Here is a 15,321-nt window from a genome sequence, read left to right as displayed (position 1 = left end):
TTCAAGATTGTTCAAATTCATGCACCCTCCCCTGCCCCTCTGGGGGTGGGGAGACCACTTATATATTCAATCTTTTCAATACTGAACTGATTTCTGCTTCCTCTAGCCAAAGTCTTCAGGTTAGCGATATGGCTTATGAGTTTCTTCTTAAACTTGATTTTTCAAAGTTCATTCTGGTGAAATCTGGTGAAATGGACTTGATAAACTTGATGCTAGATCAGTATTATCTACAGACGACACGAAGGGAAACTTTAAGACCAAATATAAATATTGACCATCATTCATTTCTGGGAGCTTGAGAGTCACCTCTAACCTCAACTCTCATAGCTAGGTACCAGTAATTGTGACCTTTTTTATGTTATATTATATATTCCTTGATTATGTCAGCTCATTACAAGTAATAATTTATTTAATTATCATTACATACTTTTTTTTCAAATTACAACATTATATCATTTTATTGTAAAACGTAAAGTATGAAATGTTAATTATTTTCAAAAAAAGAAAAGAAAAAAAAAGAACTAACATCAGAGACTTAACACTCAAAGTCCAATCCTTTTCCTTTGTCAACTGTAGACATAAACTTAATTGAAAAAATGGATCCAAAATATCAAATACTACAATTAATCTGACTTAAAATTAACTTGCATATAAATTGTGTGATCTTTAATTTTGCGTTAATTTCGTTTAAAGTGTAATGTAATTCGTTATTTTATCGAAGTAATTGTATTTTAATTACATGTTATTACTTTTCTGAACGAGAGTAATGGTAGTGACCCGAAAATTGTAATGGTAAAAAATTCAAGGTAATTGTAATTAATGCATTACATTTCAAAGTAATTGATCCCAGCTCTGATAGGTAATGTGCATTATTGGCAATAATCTTATACTTGTAATTGAAGGGGGTAGGTAATACAAAATATGGAGTTTATACATCAAAATTCACAGTTTCTTTTTAAATAACAAACCCACTTTCATTCATGTTAAAGGACTCCATTAACGACCTTTCTTATAAAATTGGACAAAATGAATGCAATTTTCACATTTTACAATACGTACATAAAAAGGAATGAAGTCTACTCCTGGAGTCGTCAGATATCGTAATTCACCTTAAACAGTTCATGGAAAATGCTTATGGCAGGTAATGCAAAGTATGGACATTTCTTCAAAATTTAAGATGAAGAGTTCGACAAACAATTTCAATATTTTTTATTGTGCTTTTGACTGTTCCAATAAATATACATGGCTAAAATATACAGTAGCTAGTGGCAAACTGTGAAGAAAGTTGTACAGTAACAGTCAATTACCATTATTATAATTCATGTCCCGAATCGTTTCAAAACCAGAAAAAAATGGAAGTTTCTTCAGAGAAAATAATCCTTGAATTATATAAAATTAGATTTTTGAAAAAAAAAATTATAATTTGAAAAAAAGATTAAATAAACAATTATCATGCACTCAGTAGCGTGCAATTATATTTTATTTCTTTGAACAGTGATAAATACAACATACATACATGTAAATGTGATATACAATAAACCATCTGTTATTAAATAGAACTCTTATGTCTTTGATAAGGATTACAATTGCGTTGTACAAGTTCATTTTCATTTGTTTTGTCAAGAATGAAGTCGAACCAAATCATTTTACAAGTTATTTGTAAGTACATGTATAAGCTTTTAATTCTCTTTTTCTGTAAAACATTTGTTTATATTTTTGCATGTGTTTAACATATTCTTGCTGTTCGATATATTAAGATGTTAGATGCATGTCACCCGCATGATCTTTTGCAATAGTTATATATATGATATATCACAATACAAGTACATTTGAGATCTATGCTAAGTAAATATTGGACATTGTTTATGTTCCTGTGAGAAAAGGAGATGATCAATGTAAGAGTTTCATTTCCCCTCTGACAGCCCAAGTACGTTGCCTTACAATGTCAACAAGGTCATCACGATACAAAAAAACTAAATGCAATATTAATAAGTGCTAATTGTAACGGGGACCGTTACAGATGTTCCTTAAACGGCTCCCCAATCCCTTTTGATGCCCCATTCCCTACAAGCTTCATTAAATTAGGCAATACTTTTGTAATATAGATGAACACTTTATTTTTAAGGGTATTTCATTGGTAAACTACTCCGATATAGCCATATAGGTATTAGCCAAACAAATTTTATCGCATGTGCTTGCACATGTTTTCTACATTTTCACATAATTTTTTTATGTCTCACAACATATACATTTGTTTAAAGTCATATATGGTGTATTTTTTTTTAAAGTTCAGACTAACTAAAATTAAAAAGATCTTTCTATTTGTTTCACTACTTTATATAAAGATAGGACTTTCCTGTAAATTACACAATTTAAATCAGTCACGTTTCAAAGATATCAAAAATTTAAAACAATAACCGATTTATTTACCGACTCCGCATCTAAATAACAGACACAACTTAAAGTCAATTTAACTAAGGAAACACGAGGTTATTCAAGTTCAAAATAGGTGAAAATTTTAATTTGAACGTAGATAACATATATCATGTTTATCTACACTCAATCTCGTATTTTTATTTTTTTAGCTCAGATACGCCACATATAGCTTTAAATATCAAAGAATTTCATTGAAAAATATGAGATATAACCATTTAAGTATTAGCCAATCAGAATTCAGTACACGCGCATGCATGACGTTGCATTCAAATTCAATTTTGATAGTTTCGTAATGTAGGAGCCCAATGCGACTATCTATATTATAATTTTTATCCTGTTTTGTTGAAAACCAAGGGAGTTGTAGCCATTTAAAGTTTCAGTCAGATTGCAGCATACCTGCATGTGCGTGTTTTCAAGAAATTTCCTATGTTGTGATGTGTTGTAGAACCACATGATTTATACATAAATTTTAAATTTCAAAGTATTCTGTCAAAAAACAAGGAAGTTATTGAGATTTTTGTATCAGTCAATCAGAGCGAAGCGCATGTGCATGCGCGTGGGTTCATGCTAATTTGACCATGTCATCTTATCTAGACTACTAATGTATCTTTATATTCTGAGTTTCAGAGCAATTCATCAAGAAATATAAAAGTTATGCTATATTAAGTATACCAGTCATTTCACTCATCGCACGCGCGCACACGTGCATGCATGTGCGCGCAAAATGACCTTCGTTCCGCACATCTACACAACATGCCTATTAACCCTAAAAAGGTTTCATCTCAATCGGATAGTAGAACACTCGCGGACAAAAAAGTACCGGAGAAGAAATTTTGAAAAAAGAAAGTAAAAAATGATATGTTTCCAATCTTCGTTTCGGGAACATAATAAGGTTAACAAATTATATAATGTAGAAAGAACAAAGAGAAACTAACCCTGCAACAGGCATTTTTAGGCAAAATACCCTGACCTATTTTTAATACGTTTTTTTTGGTTGTATTTTTTGTTATATTTGTTTTTCATTGTAGTTATCGTTAGTACCATCGTAATCTCAGAATCATTTCTGTCTGGTAAGTCACAAGAAGGACGTGTTAAATACATAATGCATTTCTAATCAGGCCATCTTTAAAAATTTGTTTATCTGCCCTCTCCCGACCGATTGGCTAGAAATGGCCCGACTCAAAACTTTTTTTTTAAACCCCAGGAAACAATATTTTTATTAGGGATGTCAATTTTGTCAGTAATTCATATTCGAATATTCAAAGAAAGTATTCGAATATATTCGAATATTCGATAAAATAAATAAAATCTGTTTTATTTTAAATATGCATCATCCTACTCTCGTGGAAGGTTTAGCGTAGGTATACTTGTATTGGAAGTAAAATTGTATGAAGACTTTTGTAGTTGTTCAGTAAGAAATTCCATTTGATATTTGTCAACGTTTGAAATAAATAATTGATTTAAATGTAGAAAAATATAATTTTAGCAAATGAAACGTGTATTTATATTTTATAGTAGCTCCAACTGTGGAACCAGTCGTCTTACCAAATGTAAGATATATTCGTAACGGTATACTGTTCAGATTTCAATACGTGTAATAAATTACAATTATCTGCCTAATAATAGATACATGTATGATTATAACCTTTGATACAATGTTTTTAGAATATAAACAAATATTTCCATAGACAATTTTCTTAGGTAATTAACTAATTCCCCGATAATGAATATAAAATTCAGGATTATGTACAACCCGAGATAATCAAGTAATTTACACATTTATTCTGAAATTGAGCCCTTTACAATATTAATTACAGACTAATTATATCGGACATTCATTCAATGATCAATTAAATTTATTTTGATAATTATACTCTTCAAGTCTTTTAGACATTCTAAGAAGGTTTTCATTTTGTTGTCCTCGATTCTACATCCGATCGTATCTAACTAATAAAAACTATGAAAGTACGTTTTGTATTATATATAAAGCATTATTGTGCAGTTCTTTAACACCTTACTCAAAACAAAATATTAAACAGGGATAATTCCAGCACGGTTCTAATCAAAATTTATTAACCACAGTTCTTCTTTTTATGAAATCTGAAAAACGCCGAATATTCGAATCTTAAATTCATATTCGAATATCAACTCATCGAATGAATATTCGAATGTTCGAAATATTCGAATATTCGTTGCCATCCCTAATTTTTATGCATTCCGGAAAAAAGATTTTAAAAATTCAGCATTAATTTGAAAATTTTCTGTGAAAAAAACCCCCAATAATTTCCCACCTACCTACAGACCCAATTTTTTCATCCTGAGTAGGGAGAGGGCAGGCAAACATTGTTTTAAAGTTGGTCTCATCGTTCAATTTTTGTTTATTTACTTGACGTTTATACTTTTTGCTTAAAGATCTCACAAGTGTCACATTCCTCTAGGTATTCAACTCTCGTCCTTTTTAATGTACTTTCTGTCGTTCTTTATTTTTGAATAGTTCCAAATCCTATTTAAATTTAGTGCAAATCTTGAATTAGCGCTTGTAGTGTTTTTTTAAACACCATATTCATGATAATAAATCAAAAACCATGCTTACCATTTATAACACCTCATATAATATCTTATTATCAACTTTTATGAAAAGGTCAAAAACTATTGTTAAAAAGATACAAATATTATTGTATAAATGGGTGAAAAGTCATCTCACTTATAACGCATTATCAAAAGGGGGGGGGGGTGTCAGTGATTACCACAGAGCTCATGAACTAAACAACTTTGACAAATAATGCATTCTATTAAAATAAGTAAAAAATAATAGCATAGAGATACATGAGGTACTCGAAAAATACTTTTATGAACCAAAACTATAAAAGCTCAAGATTATAATTAAAATTTGTAAACCTGGAAAAAGTGTCATATTAATACATCCTGACTATACAAAGCTGTTATCTTATATTATTGTTAATTAACTTTTCTATTACTAAAATATTGTACAGGAACACCATGCCCAACGTGCGATATTAACTATAACTGTGAATGGAATCAAACTTGTGGCACTGGGGAGACCTGCATGGCGCGTGGCTTTACTGGCAACTTGTACCATTTTAAAACCCATTGTACGCCAGTAAGTTTCTTTTTAGTTAAAAATAAGTGTTCAAGAAACAATTTTTTTTTTTATCTCTCTCCATGATGATTTGTTGTTGACTTCATGAGTCTATTCAATATCGTGAAAAATTATTAGCGTTAAAATGGAAAAACAATATATTAATTTATTATACAGAGGAGTGATTGTCTTTTAATTCAATCAACGACCAAATATGAAGAAGTTTACTGCTGTGATGACAGAGAATGCCTCAGAAACCATTTAGGACTCTGGTCAGCTTAAGGGGATAAAATTGTGTCAGCAATAACACTTACCACTGACTACCAGGAGTTATAAGTTTCCGGATTAGATTTCTCTAAAATTGCTCTCAAAGATCTGAAAACAAGGGAGACTTGACTTTCAATTATTTATTCATTGTCTATGACTTTCTTTTAATAAAATTTCCCGAGAGTAATGTGTTAAATTTGTTGCTATTTCATTCAAATGTATCTGTAGTAGCGTATAGTATAGTATAGTATAGTATAGTATACACTTATCCACTGGCTGTGAGTGGGATAGCTCTTTTATCAAACCCGCGACAGGAACTATTCCCCGAGGGCTTGCCCGAGGGGAATAGTTCCTGTCAAGGGTTTGATGAAAGAGCTATCCCACTCACAGCCAGTGGATAAGCGTTTTATTATACTGATGTATATCATAATTTCTAAGGGTTGGATTTACCTGATACTACAGTTCGATAGTAAAAACATGAAAAAAAAATAATTATAAAAGTTTTAAACAAGTATTTGGAATAAGATAACACTGCTAGAATGAGCTGAAATCCTGATGACGTCACAATGCTACTGAAGTTAGGATGACATCATAAGTCTATCTATAGATTGATTACAAGAAATCAAACTTGGCGGCAAAAATTGCATGAAAATTTTCCGAGGGGTGGATAGCAAAAACTATACCCTGGGGTATAGCTTTGCTATGTGTGGAAATTTTGAGACTATAAAGATAGTTAGTTTACCTTCTTAACTTTATATAGGAAACATTTTAACAGAAGTATAATAATATAGTATAGTATAGTAGCGTATAGTATAGTATAGTAAAGTGTCAACAAAAATGTTCTTATCCAATGCATACTGATGTACTTGTATCATTTTTGAACAATTTGTCTCAATAACATGGCCAATTGGGCTAGAGCTATATGTAACGTGCGAGCATCCCATTTTGGGAATTGCGTTTTTTTCTTTTCTTACACCTTATTCCCGGTATGTTCTTTTATGAATCAAAAAATAAATGAGTTGGCCCGGATTGTATCGATGTACTGCCATTTTATTAGGTCACCTGAGTCCCTCAGGTGACCTATTGCTGTCTGATTTGTGTCCGCCTTCGCGCATTTACATTTGAACATTTTAAAATTCTTCTCTGGAACCGCTGAACCAATTTTGGCATAGAGCATCTGTGAGTAAAGCAAATATTGTGAATGTTCTTGGTCCCTCCCCCCTTGACGCCTGAGGCCTCAATCTGCAATCTTTAAAAACCATCCTTTTTACTCCTGGAAATCAAGCAGTTGAACTGTTGTCTTGGATGTAATAGCATAAGCTCTCTATCAAAATTGTGAAATTCATGTTCCAAGGGTCAGGGTTTTTGTGTAAGGGCGGGGCTGTAATGATCATATAGTGAAAATGCATAAATTCTTCAAAAATCTCTTCCCCTGTATATTTAGCAGATAAACTAGGTGTATGGTTATGATGATCAAGGGTGCCTCTTCCAAAATTGTGAAATTTATGGCACAGGATAAGGGGTTCTTTGGGAGGGGTCTTTATTAATTATATAGTGAAAATGCATTATTTCTTTTAATTTTTTTTCTGCTCATAGGTACTGAGGAAATTTGCTTAGTTATGATGAGCAAGGGTGCCTCTTCCAAAATAGTAAATTTCATGGACCCCAGGGTCAGGGGTTCGGCGGCGGGGGCTATGGATTATAAAGTGAAAATGCATTATTTCTTTGAAAAATCTCTCTGCTCTTGAGTAGCAAACATACTAAATACATAGTTATGATATGCAACGGTGCTTCTTCCAAAATTATGATTTTCTCGGCCCCTGTGTCAGAGGCCCTGGTGTTAGGGTGGGCTCTATTTATTACATAGTGAAATGCATTCATTCTTTTAAAAATCATCTCCTGTGTCCCGGATATTGAACAGATAAACTACTTTTAAGTACATAGTAATGATGAGAAAGTGTGCCTTTTCCGAAATTTTGAATTTCATGGCTCCTGGGTCAGGGATTTTCATACGTCCCGCAAACGAAGTTCGTCTGTTTGTGCTATCTTGTCCGGGCTATAACTTTGTAATAGAGAATCATTGGAAGTTCATACTTGGTACAGAGATCGCTTAAAACTCGGGATGTGTCTTGACCTTGACCCAAAGTCATTTGGGCAAGTTCAAGATCACTGACATCAAAAAGTATAAAATTCTGCTCGGGGGTATAACTCTGTAATGGAGAAACATTAGGAGCATTCTTGGAACAGAGATTGTTATGGTCAGAGAGTTTGCTAGGCCTTGATCCAAGTCATTCTAAAAAGTTAAAAGTCACTAACGGAATAAGTAGAAAATTCTTGTCGGGTTATAACTTTGTATTGGAGAATCGTTGGAAGCTCATACTACGTACAGAGATTGTTAGTGACCTGAGGTTGTGTCATGACCTTGAACAAAGATCATTCTAACAAGTTCAAGACACTGACAGAAGAGGGATAAAATTCTTGTTGGGGCTATAACTTTGTTATGGAGAATCATTGAAAGTTTATGTTCGGTACAGAGATTATTTATGAGAGTATGTCATGACCTTGACCAAAAATACTTTCTAGCAAGTTCAAGGTCACTGGCATAAAAGTATAAAATTCTTGCCCAGCTTATAAAATTGTAATGGAGAATCATTGGAAGATCATACTTGGTAAAGAGATTGTCAATGATCAGAAGGTATGTCATGACCTTGACCGAAGTTCAAGGTCACTGGTATTAAGAGTGAATTTCATGACAGGTCTATTTAAGAAACATTAGATGTCCACATTTCACTAAGATTATTTATGACCAATGTTTTTCTTTTTCACCAAGGTCTTTTTTGGCAAGTTCAAGGTCACATTTATAAAATTTGAATAGGCACTTAAAAAAATTGCAGCCGGGGGGGGGGGGGGCTAATTTGTGAGCTTACTCCAATACCTCTAGTTGTGTTAGGGTGGGCCTGTGTTGAGTCTATTGTGAAAATGCATTATTTTTTTGAAAATCTGCTGTTCTTTTTCTACGCAAACAGAGTTTAAAGTTGCAATAAGAAAGGGTATTTTTACCAGATTTTTCCATATTCTATACCACTTGATAAAGTATTCTGATGCTGGGCTGGGTTGTATTAATTTGTATTCTTCTGAGAGAAATTATTCCCTTTTGCTATTTACCTATGATAATTAATCACTGTAATTAATGTCATTTAAAGGTCAATTAAATAAGAGAATTATAGAATTTTTATATATGAAATATATAATCAAAGAGTACTTTTATTGTTTTAATGGGTACGTAGACTTGTAAATAATAGATACATAAAAATAAGACAAAAATACGTTATCGTTGTATGCATTAAAATTTCTTCAAAGCCAAGAGAAGCCAATCTAAGAAGAAATGAGAAGGTTTAAGAATTAGTGCTCAAGCAATGTATTTTGTTTAGTTGCATGGTGATAGTGAGAAATGGGGGCAAGTACACTCAAATAAATAGATCTACTTTAAGATTTGTAACTGAGTACTAAGACATTATTTTGTTGATCCCTGGTCATCCTCTTTCTCTTGGCCAACATGGCATTAGCTTCATCTATTAGTTTATTTTGTTTACTTCTTTGAATCCTTTACATTGTTGTATTATCCTCTTAGGTGACCGTTAAGGCCCTTGGGCATCATGTTACAAATAACTTGGGAAGGGAGTCCATGTTTAGGTTGCTTATTTATTTTAATTTTATACCAGTCGTGCCATTTAAGACATGAATCCGGATAGCAAGAAAACAAACAGATAACGTGAAGTCAAATCATATCTGACAATTATCTTGCATATTTACCCGATGCACTCTTAGCGTACTTTCGTTTCCGTAAAACATTCATAGTTGTTATGAGGTAGAACGGAAATATGCAGACCAGCTCGTAAGTTACGAAATTGATTCAATGCATACATTTCACATAAAAAACATGTGAGAGTAAACGTAACATGCATGTTTGATTTTTGATATGAGATGTGTCTGTATGTTACTTCTTTTAAAGATATGTATGTACTGTTTTCAGTATTGTAGCGTCTGTGGCTATTAGCTGTTTTCTCCACACTGTTATAGACTTTTTCAAGGACAACTTGAAAGATGACCAAAAGTTGGTGACAAATGTTAGTCAAATTCATGATCTGAAATTAAACGTGCTCAACCATGAGAAATGGGTAAATGAAACTTTGCAGGGAAATATTACAGCATTAGAATCGAAACTGACAAAAACGGAAGAAGCGGCATTGGGAGAGTGCCAAAAGATCACCAGTTATTTGCAGACGAACAAAATGGAGATGCAAACACTGGTAGAGAAGCAGAGAGAACAGCAAAAATTTATTATAGATCAAGGTACATGTATTAATTACTCATATTTGTTATAAGGTTAATACTTTAATGTTGGTCGATATAATTTTTTTCTCAGAATATTATTATCAATTAAACAACAATGACAAAAAAAATATTTCTTACCTAATCGAAAGCTAAGTGAGTACGTAAGAAAAAATCAGAAAATTTACCAGATGATACTATAGATGACATGATATAGTATTTCAGTTAGTTGGATTCAGTTAATGTATAAAATAATGCTCACGTAATGGATATGTCTTGTGTCTGTCAGGTTGTAAATTTTGAATTACCGGATGCAGAGACAAATATACAATGTTATATTTCTACTGGGTGACAGTAAAATTTAAACAAAATTAACGACATATATATAGTTTAAATTCTGAATTTACTGCCACCCGGTAAATTCAAAATTTACATGTCCGTGTCAGATACATTTCATTTTTTTTTTTTTTTAAAAATATAGTTTTAATTTAAATATGACGTTTCATTTTTTTAAATCTACATTGTTCTAGCATAACATATTCAAATGTATTTATAAATAATAACAGAAAGCAGACTTCGTATTAATGAGAAGGCTTTTGTTGATATGGAGAAAAAATTGGATAAGATGGAAAACGAACTATTAAAGTATAAAGAATCGCGAAATGGCCAGATTGACACAACTGATCCACCCACATCCTTAATTCAAGTAATTCAACAGCAGTCACAAGGTAAGTACTATCATAATATTTAATCATAGAATGAATGCGGGGGTTGTGGACTTGATAATATTATGGAGTTAGAGGATTTGTTGAACTCTGTATAATTTAATACGTGTACTCAGTCATCAAGGGTTTTACTTCAAAACTCCGAATGAAAGCTCTATATCAGATATGCATGCATTTGTTGCTCTGTATACATGTATTTACTTTTTTTTAAAACATACTTTGTACTAAATTGCAACTCTTTAACTATTCAATCCTAGAATTATTCTCAGTCTGCACAATTTATCAAACCACCAACTGGTATTTTTTGTTATAAACGTTGACCATCTTAAAAGGACACTAATGATGTAAATTTATGTACAAAAATAAATGAATTATATGCTTTCGAGATAAATGATAAACATGTTTACATGTTATGAAATTAAAACATTGAAGGACATGTATTCTCTATGTTGCTTTTGTAATCCCCTGTCTACCCCACCCTGAAAAAATGTTTTTAAAATTATTTGACTCTTCTAAGAATAGCAGCATTTTATATTCTTTGCTTTGAAATTCTACAACATCAGCAGTCAAAATTGGTCTTTCTTCATTCTATGTTTCAGCATATCTTCCAATCACAGTGTTCTTGTTGACTGTTGGCGAAGTTGTGTTGTTTATATTGGTGATTGTGTCCAGGAGGGTGAAGATAGCAGTGCCAAGTGAGAACGGTTTAACAAACGAAGCCCAGAAAAACCATAGAAAAAGAAACAGAGGAAAGATTCGTGATAATGCCTGAAAACTTAAAAAGTTTTACTTCAGTGACTGAAGCCGAATTAGCCTTCTGATCAGGAGTAGTCCATCGTCTGTCTGTTGTTAAAAACTTTTTATAATTTTGAATAATTTTTTTCAGAATTACTAAGAATAAGCCAGTTTCAGCCAAACTTGTCAAGAGGTGTCCTTGATTTAAGAGAAATCACATTTTATTCACGTTAATTAGAAAATAAAAATAAGGGTTTGAAATTTTCATTACTTTCTTCTCTGGAGCTATGGGACTCAAAACGATAAGACTTTAACAAATGAGTGGACTCTATCTTGTTCATATGACGAGTGTGCAGTTATTTGATCAGTCTACTCTAAGCACAGAAGTTTGCCAAGAGGTATAACACCAAAATGTATGACTTTTTAACTCTTTATACAACCATTTCTTACACTAAACACTAATTTATAGACCAGGTTTTTGACACCTATATATATATATATATATATATATATATATATATATATATATATATATATATACAGTGAAACCTGTCTTATCCGACATGCTGCGGGAAATAAAATCAATGTCGGATTAGACAGTGTGTCGGATTACCCAGTGTTGAATATTTCTTAACATTATGATTGGTGTCAGATGACTTCAAAAACAAATTTTTCATTAGGTTTAGAGTACATGTATATTTAATTGTCAAAATATTGGTATAATAATTATTGTGTGTTTCTTTGTTGTATAAAATATACCTTCGTTAATTAGCATTTCTACCTCTGTAGTAATATACAATGTTTTTTTAAATGGACAAAAGAGATGGAACTGCCGATCGCTTTGAGATGTTGCAATTTAATTTGTAGTATTTTACTAAAGCAGTAGATATTAAAGTAAATATTTCGTTTACATGTACCTTCTTTACACAGTGGTATTATTTTTTTCTACACTACATTTCTCTCCGATTTTTCTCCACTGTTTACTTCTCAACATAGACTGTGCTATTAATACTGTCACGCGACGTTTCATACAAACGGGACGTATCTCTAAAACATTGTGATTGCGATTGAATTTTTATCAAACAGTCGTAATATTTTAACATTTAATGGGCAGCTTAAAGCGGTATTTTGCTTCCCGCAAATCTTTTATGTGCACAGCCTTGCTTAATTCAGTGTATATTAACCAGGAAATGAAACTTTTTCTATTAGGCAAGATGTTGCATTCAACTTGTGTATTGTCTACATGTTACGTTCGCCATGCTCTTTTTTTTCTCGACATGGCTTTATGAAGGACTGACTGCATGTTTGATTTTAATTTCAAGCTAAAAATCTTATTTATTCTGTACGGTAAATGCAATCAAAATATCTCTTTTTATTTTCTGTCGCGTGGATAAACTATTTCTTAAATGTGAGAATAAAATTGATAACAACAAAGAGAATTGATTGCCTAATTTTTGAATTCAAAAACTGATCATTTAAACTTACATAAACACTTTCAAAGTACATGTAATTAACTACTCTCTAAGTAGACCAATCTTGTGGCCGAACGGGGTATTCATGTTACCTGGCCAGCGGCTAATTACGGAACACCTGTGTGATTATGTCGGATTACCCAGGTGAAATCATAATGTAATTATCTAGTTTTGTTGACAAAAAAGCGCCGGAATTCGGAATGTACAGTGGTCGGAATATACAGTGTTTTGTTCTATATAAAAAATAAAGAAATTTTTGGGAATAAAATATGAGGTCGGAAAGTCCAGTGTGCCGGATTGCACAGTTGTCGGATTGGACAGTGGGCACTGTATATATATATATATATATATATAAAATATTTAAATGGAACTCTGACATACTAGTATTCTGATTCTGCACACATGTACCCTGAAGTTGATATTGATCAGATGCTTGGGTTCCTCATTTACAATATCTATGTAGTCTTTTGAGACCAGGTCTTTCAACAAACTGTTGGAATTTCCATGGTTACTAAGTGTGCCCCTTTAATAGCAGAACTGTTTTTGTATCGTATGAAGCAGAATTTGTTTAAAATTTCTACGTGAACAGAAAAATTAGATACATCGACGACGTTTCATCATCATTGAATGTCTCTATCTGATACTACGTGTGAAATGGGAAACAGATATTTTCTCAAATAACATACATTTATAACACTAAAACAGCATGACCTTGTATATAATGGATAACAAAGATGTTTGATAGCAGCAAATAGATATTTGTTTCTGTGGCATTTTGTCCTGCATGGTCGGTAATACGCAGGAGACGATTCACTGTCCACACAGTACTAGTATTTATCTAAGAGAATCATTGTATTCTATCGTCTACATCCGAGTTTTTTTTTTTTCGACTTGACAGGGAAGGTTGAGAGATTGTGTGGTGTTAGGAACACTTTATTGTGAGAACTTCGTAATACGATTCTGATTTATTTTTTTCTTATTTCTTCAAATACTATAATGCAGTGTATTCTGGGGAATATTAGTTGCCTAGCTGGAATCTGCTTTTCTATTAGTTCTCTCCTACATTTTTCAGGAAAATCACTAAGTCCTCTCTTTTTAACATACGCTGTGGAGGGTTTAACGCTGGACCAGATCTTCGGGCACTATATGCAGATGGTATAAAATGCTTTGTTTTTGAGTATGAGTTCAAAGATATAGTAGTCACCTAACTTTCTTGAATTAGTGGACGATTAAAATAAGTATATGGTTTGTATATCATTATGGATTTCGGAAAGTCGAAGCGATGACTATACTAGTAACCAAGAAAAACAATGTTCTCTTATCCCCGAAAGTATACTGTGATGTTGAAATTTGAAATCTGGTTTAATTTTTATAAAATTTATTTAACATTGATGCATTGTCTCTGTTCATTTTTTTTTAATATAAATTGAATATTTTCTTTTTTTGTTGGCGATGTCACATGGTGTTTATTGTATTCATGCCAAAGGTGCAGTCTAGATTTAGGGTGAAAATAAAAGTGTTATTACTGCTAATCACTGATATTGCCCAAAGAGTGGCGTAATGCAATTAATTATTGTCTCTTAACTTTGAGGGATGGATCCCACGTTTCCCAAGCTTGAAAAGAAAACTACAAAACTAAGAGTTCATAAAACAATTAGACCTTTCCTTTGTTGGGATGGAGGACTCCATATCATGTGCAAAGTAAACAAATTAAAAAGAGTTATAAATATAATAAAATTTAAAGAAATGTTCGAAACTGCGACATTAACTTTTCTTCTGCTGTTAGAAATCAGAAGTAGTGTTCAAGGTATCACACCGGTAATTGACCAATCAAAAGGAACTTAGTCAATTGTAGTTCCATACATAATAAAGAAATATTTTTTTTTATTGTGAGAAATTTTTTATTTTCCCTTATTCTATTTTTACATTTTTGGTATCTGTGCTTAGGATATTTTATGTACTTTGTAAAATATCAAAGGTTTTTGACAGTAACTATTTCTTTCGGGGCATAGGAGGCCACTTCCTGGGGTGCACACAGGATGTTTATAAACACATTGAATACACGTGGTTTTGAGGGTATTCCTGTTTGCGAATGGAAAAAATCAGAAAATGCCGTGTACGTACCCTATTTTTTGGTGTCAGCTGATGTGACTGGTAACGTTTAACACTTCCTGCTAAATATTTTTTCATGAATTCCAATACCTGATTTTTAATGATTTTTTATTCTATATAGAATTACATAGTGAAAAAAATT

The 15,321-nt window shown here is 32.2% G+C and overlaps 1 protein-coding gene and 1 long non-coding RNA gene across 2 annotated transcripts; both read left to right on the top strand.

Annotated features, from left to right (window-relative positions):
- The first annotated feature begins 1,630 nt into the window (after nt 1-1,630).
- LOC133192245 (uncharacterized) lies at nt 1,631-5,568 on the top strand. Its single transcript, XR_009721793.1, has 3 exons — nt 1,631-1,659; nt 3,465-3,506; nt 5,430-5,568. It is a non-coding gene; the product is annotated as an uncharacterized LOC133192245 (long non-coding RNA).
- Nucleotides 5,569-9,653: 4,085 nt separating this feature from the next.
- LOC133192761 (uncharacterized) lies at nt 9,654-11,862 on the top strand. The gene is made up of 4 exons (XM_061328773.1): nt 9,654-9,698; nt 9,837-10,156; nt 10,702-10,863; nt 11,460-11,862. Exons 1-4 carry the CDS (start codon nt 9,685-9,687, stop codon nt 11,630-11,632), a joined length of 669 nt encoding a protein of 222 aa, XP_061184757.1. The 5' UTR covers nt 9,654-9,684; the 3' UTR covers nt 11,633-11,862.
- Nucleotides 11,863-15,321: the final 3,459 nt, after the last annotated feature.

This window comes from Saccostrea echinata, unplaced genomic scaffold (genome assembly GCF_033153115.1).
Source record: "Saccostrea echinata isolate AGI-Se365-2 ecotype Australia unplaced genomic scaffold, CSIRO_AGI_Sech_v1 ptg000025l, whole genome shotgun sequence".
Classification (NCBI taxonomy): domain Eukaryota; kingdom Metazoa; phylum Mollusca; class Bivalvia; order Ostreida; family Ostreidae; genus Saccostrea; species Saccostrea echinata.
This window is presented reverse-complemented; position numbering and strand designations above follow the sequence as displayed.